The sequence below is a fragment of the Arabidopsis lyrata genome, assembly GCF_000004255.2.
Source record: "Arabidopsis lyrata subsp. lyrata unplaced genomic scaffold ARALYscaffold_1, whole genome shotgun sequence".
In the NCBI taxonomy this organism is placed as follows: domain Eukaryota; kingdom Viridiplantae; phylum Streptophyta; class Magnoliopsida; order Brassicales; family Brassicaceae; genus Arabidopsis; species Arabidopsis lyrata.
This window is the reverse complement of record NW_003302555.1, coordinates 12,450,053-12,458,375: the sequence shown is the minus strand read 5'-3', so window position 1 is coordinate 12,458,375 and position 8,323 is coordinate 12,450,053. Positions and strand designations below refer to the sequence as shown.

At 30.5% G+C, this 8,323-nt stretch overlaps 2 protein-coding genes across 2 annotated transcripts; one reads left to right on the top strand and one right to left on the bottom strand.

Moving 5' to 3' along the window:
* The first annotated feature begins 648 nt into the window (after positions 1 to 648).
* Positions 649 to 1,822, top strand: LOC9326830 (VQ motif-containing protein 4). Its single transcript, XM_002893471.2, has one exon. The coding sequence runs from the start codon at positions 859 to 861 to the stop codon at positions 1,597 to 1,599; it is 741 nt and encodes a 246-aa protein (XP_002893517.1). The 5' UTR covers positions 649 to 858; the 3' UTR covers positions 1,600 to 1,822.
* A 4,201-nt stretch (positions 1,823 to 6,023) lies between these two features.
* On the bottom strand, positions 6,024 to 7,137 carry LOC9329578 (protein RALF-like 4). Its single transcript, XM_002890721.2, has one exon. It carries the CDS (start codon positions 6,743 to 6,745, stop codon positions 6,413 to 6,415), a length of 333 nt encoding a protein of 110 aa, XP_002890767.1. The 5' UTR covers positions 6,746 to 7,137; the 3' UTR covers positions 6,024 to 6,412.
* Positions 7,138 to 8,323: the final 1,186 nt, after the last annotated feature.

Sequence of the window (8,323 nt, the reverse complement as noted above, 5' to 3'; positions counted from 1 at the left end):
AACATTCATAAGGTTTGATCATTTCAACTATTGAATATATGGATAAAAGCATTTCACCAAAATCACAACACGATAATCCGAATAACACGTTCCGAATCTCAAGCCTAAATTCTAGCATCAATATTCATACATGTGACCAAAAATTAGAAAACTGTTGAATATGTCATCGATACTACATAGTTTGATAACATCAAGGTAAAATATAAACCGTAGGATACATTGGCCCAAATAAAAATGCACACTAACAGGGCTGGGTTTCTTAATCCACACCGAACCCGTTTGGTAACAAGTAAAGCAACAACCTAAGTACACATGGATTTTCAGTAAATATAAGGCCCAAGCTATTAAAGCCCAACTTCTCTCTACAAATAAACGAACCTAGTCAAACCCAATGATTAGATTACTTCCAAGAAAAGCATTTCTTGGTTGAATGAATATATATAGCACGACGACACGTAGATAAATCAACTTACCATAAAATCATTTCGAGTTATATTTATTATATTGACCAAAAAGGTCACATAAACGTCCTAGTCATCTAAACCATCATTGGATATTGAGTTCAACAATTTCCTCTAAGGAAATTCAATGTTCTTTGGGTAAATTATATCGTTGTTAAGACTTGGTCTCTACCTCTATCATTTAGAGCACATTTTCCCCCCACTTTCAACGACGGCGCGTGACACCACCCGCTGCATCAGCGCGTGAGCAAAGACCTAAAAAACTAGAAAAAGACTAAAGAGCCTATAGCGCCCACCGAAAACATTTTTCTTACCGAACCAAAACACAAAAGCTTAAACTCAAAACAAAACACAATTTTCATCTCTCTCTCTCTATCTCTAAAAGCTCTCTTCTACAATGGAGAATTCGCCGAGATACAGAGAAGCGACGAATCTGATTCCATCGCCGAGATGTCACAACACCAACAGTTGCAGTATGAGCAGTAGCAGTGAAACTAACAAACCACCAACAACTCCGACCCGACACATAACCACAAGATCTGAATCCGGAAACCCGTACCCGACAACATTCGTTCAAGCAGATACTTCATCCTTCAAACAAGTCGTCCAGATGCTAACCGGATCCGCCGAGAGACCCAAACACGGTTCATCTCTTAAACCAAACCCGACCCATCAACCCGACCCAAGATCCACTCCTTCTTCTTTCTCAATCCCACCAATCAAAGCCGTACCAAACAAGAAACAGTCTTCTTCTTCTTCCTCATCAGGGTTTCGTCTCTACGAGCGTCGTAATTCAATGAAGAATCTCAAAATCAATCCTTTAAACCCGGTTTTTAACCCGGTTAATTCAGCTTTCTCTCCCCGGAAACCGGAGATCCTCTCTCCGAGCATCCTCGATTTCCCATCTCTCGTTCTTAGCCCGGTTACGCCTCTTATACCCGACCCGTTTGATCGATCCGGGTCATCAAATCAAAGCCCCAACGAGCTTGCGGCGGAGGAGAAAGCGATGAAAGAGAGAGGCTTTTATTTGCATCCATCTCCGGCAACAACTCCGATGGATCCAGAGCCTCGACTTCTTCCTCTATTCCCGGTGACTTCTCCTCGAGTCTCAGGTTCTTCATCAGCTTCTACTTCTTGAAAAAAACCCTAATTTTTATTTATTTACTCGATTTTTATTATCCTTTTGTGATCTTAATTATATATTATAATTGGGAATTGAGATAAATCCTGTTGAGAATTATACGAGAAAAATTTGTAATGTTGAGATGTTTGCTAAATCCAAATTCGCGATTTTAAATCATCGCCTTCAATTGTATTTTAAATCTCTCCCTATGGTTTTATATTGATGAGTTTATTCTGCAGATTTTGATAAATTAGATTGATAGTAGTACTCATATTAATTCAGTGAGTTATACAATTTTTAGTTAAATGATCAAATTGTTTTTTGTTTCTATTCTATTTTATTTCCATAAACACACAACTAGATCATCACCCGTACTTTAGTACGGGTTGAATTTTATTTATTACAAAATTTATATAATATATATATTAGAACTAAGTTTTAATATATTATAATAGTAAGTGAAAAAATATTAATTTTTTTGTCAGTCCCTATATACAATATTAGAATAAATATAGAATTTTTTCTATAATACTCAGTTATGGATAATTTTTTTTTTTAAGATATGAAAACGGAAAATAATTTTATTTTTTAAAAAGTAATAATTTTTGAACAATGAGTTAATTTATGTTAACAACCACAAAATAGGATTGCATATATTTCAGTTAGATCAAAAATTAAAATATCATAAATGAATCGCATATAAAACATAGATTATTTTGAATTAATTAAGAAAATTAGGTATTATTTTGAATTAATTTAGAAAATTCTTTTTCAATTCATAATTCTTTCGTTGTTGAAATAGAGATTTGTTTGTGCTAATCTAATTACAGAATTTGTTTGAGATTTATAATTACGGAATTTACCAAGTATTCGCATAATCGAATATGTTATAAACATATATTTAGTATATAATAATACCAAAATCAACCCGTGCGTGGAGTCTATATTTTTATTTTAGAATCTCAATATTTCATTTTAAAATATTCTGTGCACAATCTATTATTCGTTAATTCTAAAATTGCTTACGGAATCAAATTTTCAAATATTTAGAGGTGTCAAACCATATTTAAATGTTCTACACTATTTTTAAATATTCCAAATTAAAATCTTTAAATTTTTTTTGTAGTTTATAAAATTATGAATTTCAAAAAACAAATTATATGAAATTAAATATAACTATTCAAATAGTTATAAGGATCAAAACTCATTTCATCATATAATATATTATATTTAACCCGCTACCTATTATAAATATTTTTAAAAATAATCAAATTAGAGTATTTATAATTTTTAACTTTTTGAACTATTAAGTATTGATGATATTCTCTAAAAATATCAAGTAAAACTTATTTTAAATGTTGCAAATTAAAATATTTAATTTTTTTATTGTAGTATATAAAATTATACATTTCAAAAAAATAAATGTATGAAATCGAATATAAATATTCAAATTCTGACCCGTTGATCAGTCGGAATTTTTGTTGACTTTATTTTTGTGTAAATAAATATTTTACTTAAGTTTGAATTTTTGACCCGTTTAATTGTTTCTTTTATAGATTGAACAATTTATATGCGTTTTTAAAAATTCAAATCTTGGCATATGCAGAAAAAAATTTACTTTTTTTTTTTTATTATGTAGATGATATGATGATTTATTTGTTTCATATTAATATAATCATATAAAGATGAGAGGTGAAGTTTAATGATTAATAACAAATTAATATGGTAAGTTAGATATCAAATCTTATATGTTCATTTTGATTGGTCATTTAAAAAAATATATAATAACAGATTTTCGTTTTATAATTTAATTAAATTAATTAAATGACATAAATTAGTATTTTACTTGTTTATCCTTAATAAATTGAATGAAATTTGTTCTAAAAGAAGATTTTTGTAATGGCATTCTTAAGTAAATTCTTACAAAATGAAAGGTTAGTTAAGGGTATCTTATAAAGTGTACTCCCCAAATAATAGTATAGGATTAGTTGCATTCTAAATTTGTTTTTTTTCAGTAAACAAATGATGAAGAGATTGGTCTTTAGAGAGAACCAAATTGGTCCAACCTTTTTTTGCTAAGGATTGATGAAATAAAGAAAGAGTAAACAAAAGAAAAAGGAGTGTGGAAAATAAAGAGATTTTTTTTGTTATTATTGTTTCATCTTTTCTCCTTAGGAAAAGGAGAATACAAAAATTGAAAAAAGAAAGAAAAGAGTAAATTGGATAGAAGGAAGAGAAAAGAGTGGGGCTTAGCTGTCTAAAAGAGAGAGTATTAATTAAGGGGTAAGGAATCTTTTGACTATTTTTTCTTTGGATTCATGATTTGATGATAGGTTTTTTTGAGATTTGACCTCTTTTACCTATATTTTCAGCCTAATGAATGATAATGATATTGTTTGTTTTTAACCGTAAGAAGAACAAAATTGTTGTTTGGAAACATTAGAGTACAAGTTTTGGTTGTGGTCACTGTTGGGTCTAATAATATCTTGGGGTCAAAAATCATATTGAGTGTTTTATTTTAAAATATAGTTGAAGGTGGACTTAGTGGCATATGGATTGAGGCAATGGGCATATGCTAAATGGCCCCATATGATTTCTTTAGTTTTTTTATTTTAAGATCTTTTGAATATTTCTTGGTCAAAGGTTTTTGTTTGGAGAAAAATTAGGCTTGTTGGAAACTTTCGTAAATTATACTTGTTTTTAATTGGTTGCACAAAAGGGACGTGGGCTACAGAAATAATTAACACTTTAATTATTTATGTATTTATAATTAAATGGTCTTCGAAGACTAAAAAAAATTAAATTAAACTTGACTCAATCTTCTCATGGTGGACCGGATCTATTATTATCTCTTTCCCCCTCTAGAATTTTTATTTTTTTTAAATTTCATGTGAAAGAGTTGAAGTTGTGGGCCTACTTCCACTATTAGTGGTGTTACTGAAAGCGATTGCGGTTGACTCATTTTATAAAATTTCTCTTTCAAAAAATTTAAATCCTACAAAAAAGATTTTTTCCTTCACTCATTTGTGAAAATAATTGTGTTGATGTATTCTATAGGTAAATCTTACCCACTAGAATTCAATCCCTATGTTTTGATGATGTTGTACCTAAATTCCTTGATATATATCAAGATTTAGATGACAAAAGCTTCTTCTTTTACAAGTTACTACAACAAAGAATATTATTCCAACAACAAAAAATGAGATAAGCCTATTTGTAAAATCTCATTTACAAGTATATTAAAAAAGTTATTTTGTTTCTGGCATTCTCATTTGTTTTTATTTTTAATGACTTTTTGGAAAAAGACCATACAGTGCTGAATGAAGTAGTAGTGCAGGTGGGTCTTGTGACCATGAAACTACTAAACATTTCCTCAGACAAACAAACAAACAAGTAAAAAAAAAGCAGCAAGCAAATGAGTCAGAACACAGGATGGGCCTAAGTGAAGAACATTAGACTTTTTCTTAGGGATCTCTTTATTGCCCCATAAACTTGAAGCTGTTTCGAGTATGACCGGATAAATACCCTCAACTCTATAAGTTTTTTTGGTCAAAATTTTAATAATGCGTTCTAGTGTCGACCGTCTATATACTTAACTAGAAGTGACTATTAATGCCAGCCAACCAAATTATGTTGTCACCCATTTCAGTTCCAAATTATCATCCATAGACATTCTTAGTCTTATTTATGGAAACATCTCTGCCAAAAAAAAAAAAAAAATGTTATGGAAACTCTTCGAGGTTGATTTGAGATCTTAAATTGAAGAGAAATTGCACTAGATAACCTAAAAAAACAACAAAATTAAATATCTAACCTCTAACCCCCCCTATTCACTCTCTTTCTCTCCCTATCTCTCTCTACTTTCTTTCTAAAAAACTAATTTTTCTTTTTTTTTTTGGTTATTCACCTAAATCACCCTAAATTGAACTCCAAAACATTTTTCCTAAACATGAAGGTTGCGGGTGATTTGGGCTCGGACTTGGGCTTTTCTAATCCAAAATGAAATTTTACATTGAGACCCCAAAACACTTCTTCTAGCCATTTACATTTCAGTTTCACTATCTTTTCTAATTTTATTATTTTCTTTGATAATTCACATTTTTCATTATTGTCACGTCATTCCGTCAAAAACTCGTGTTCTGATATGTAACTGTAGAAATATCATAATAAATATCCCGTAACAGTAACTGACTTCAAAAACGATGTGATGTGAATCATGATTTCAAAGCCATAGTTTCATGTGGATACATCCCAAAATCTTACTCAGAAATTTAAGCAAGAAACCTCAAATGATTTCTCATTTTTTAAAAGATTATTGCGAACGTTTTTGATAAATTGAGAAATTATTCGATATCTTAGTCTAATCGGGTTAGATCCATCATAAACAATATCAACTATAAGTAACCAAGGCTAATTCGCCGTGTTTGTTTCGATATAAGAAATCCAAAAGGAGATATAAAATAAGAAATAGGTCCAATCTGGCCCCTCGTCTTAAAACAAAATGCTTAATTGTAAAATACTAAAACATCATGATGTATATAATAGACAAAACGGAACTTAATTATATGAACGAAACGAAATAAAAAAGGACAACAACAAAGGAAAAGAAGTGATATACCAATGAATCAAAAGCTTATATGCATCATGATGATTAAATAAAGAACAAAAAAAAAGAATATATATATAGATCATACGTATAACATAGGATACGTTAAGAAAGAATGAAAAAAAAGGTGGAAGTAAGGAGAGGCAATTAAAATATTAACGATCAAGAATGAAGAATGAAGATCGAACGTACGTTGTTGAATCAAATCTTCCTCTCTATCATTTAGCGTGCGTACCTATAGCAATGCGTGATGGCACTGCATCCACGCCTATAAGGATTATTCCTTCTTCTCTTCTTGCAATCGTAGTAAGATCGGCCACGTCTACTGCAAGGCACATTGTTCTTTTTGAGAGCATCATAGCCAATGTAACGGCGTCCTCTAGCGAGTTGACGACGGTTTGTCTCTGAATCCATTAGAGATTCGAGCTCATCATCTTCCCCGATGCAACCTTGCCCGTTGATGCAAGATTTGGTCAATGGGTAGGTTGCATTGACGGATTTAGCTACCATGGCTAAGATCAAGAGACCAAAGATTAGTAACATCTTGACACCCATTTTGTTTATTTTTGTTTTGTTTTGTTTTTTTAATGAGTTATTATTACTCTTTTGTTTAGGTTTTGGTTTCTTCTACGCCCTTTCCTTGTGACAAGGAGAGGGAGAAATAGAAGTGTGTGAGAGATTATGCAGAAGAACAAATGAGAGATTGGTTTTGTTGAGGATAAAAAAAGGCTTAAGACAGATTGCGATTTTTTGCTTGTTATTATTTTGTGGTCGTTAATTCTGTTACTTTGAAATTGGGGTTTTAACCTTTTTTTTAGGTCTATTTTTCTCCAATTCTTCCGCATGGTGGTTAGATCTAAATTTGTTATAAGTTATTTCTGGCTCTGCTTTTTGATCGGCTAACTTATTTATTTTTTTTCTGAAAAAAAAATCAAATGCTCAATTTTAGCATGTATAAGTCTATTATCAGTTTTGTAACCAATTTCAAAAGAACTTAAGAGTGAGTAGGATCTAACAATATTATGGATTTCTTTTTATCTGTGAATTCAAAAACTCTGCATCAGTTTTTTTAGCATCTTCAAAGATATTTAAGATTTCTTTTACTGAAATTATATCTTAACCAATATTTCGAAAACAAATGTGGACATGTTTGTATTTGCTGTGTTTCAAATTAAGTGACGGTTTGACACATTTCAGGCAGAAAATGTTTTATTACATCCTAAAATTAAATTGACTTTGTAAAATTGTACTAATATTATTAGTTTCATTATTTTATTAGGGGAAAATGAGATATTTCGTTAAAAAATTACATTGAAATGACGAAATAATTTTTTTAAAAATTAAATAAAGAGTTTAAAAGAATATTTAGTTTTTTTTTTCAACTACACATTAATTAAAAGTTGACTCCATGAATGGTTGTCCAATCTAGAGAAAAAGAGTTAACATATGTAACTTCAGAAAATAATAATCTGTAATATCAAAAAATAGAAAAAAATACATAAACAAAAAATAGAAAAATCGGAAAAAAAAAAAAAAAAAAAGATACGGAGCAATCAAAGCAATATTTAGTTTAAAACGAAGAAAAGAGTTAAAATGGGTGAAGTAGTATTGCAAAACAGTGACATAAACTACATCAGTACATCCCATGGCCATGAGGTGGGTGTTTCAAGGTAGATTTACAAATAAATATAATCATGATATGCCTCGAGGACGGTAGACTATGTTCTCATCACCAGTTACCTCTCCTGTTACTCGTTTAGATTTTTATTGGTTGAACATATGGAGGTGATCCTAGAGAGTTTTCAGAAGAAATATGCAGAAGATGATGGCTTCTTTTAAAATCTCATTATTTTTGGATGCTACTGATATTATATCCAAACTCAAATGTTTAAGTGGACAAAATAAACAACATCCGGATAAGAAAACGAACATTCACCAAAGAAATAAAAACAACAATTTCACATATTTATGTGGGAATCTTTGCATGAGCTGCATGTCTTAGCTAAACACTCAATGTATGTACTAACCTAATTTAGGAGCTACTTCTAACAGGCCACATGTATGTTTAGCATAACAAATGAAAATTTCTGGTCCAACATAATTTAATGTTGGCCCTTTACAAATAACTTTATA

Excerpts from the sequence above, each read along its gene's own strand:
- LOC9329578 (XM_002890721.2), bottom strand. The coding sequence starts at position 6,745 with ATGGGTGTCAAGATGTTACTAATCTTTGGTCTCTTGATCTTAGCCATG.
- LOC9326830 (XM_002893471.2), top strand. The coding sequence starts at position 859 with ATGGAGAATTCGCCGAGATACAGAGAAGCGACGAATCTGATTCCATCG.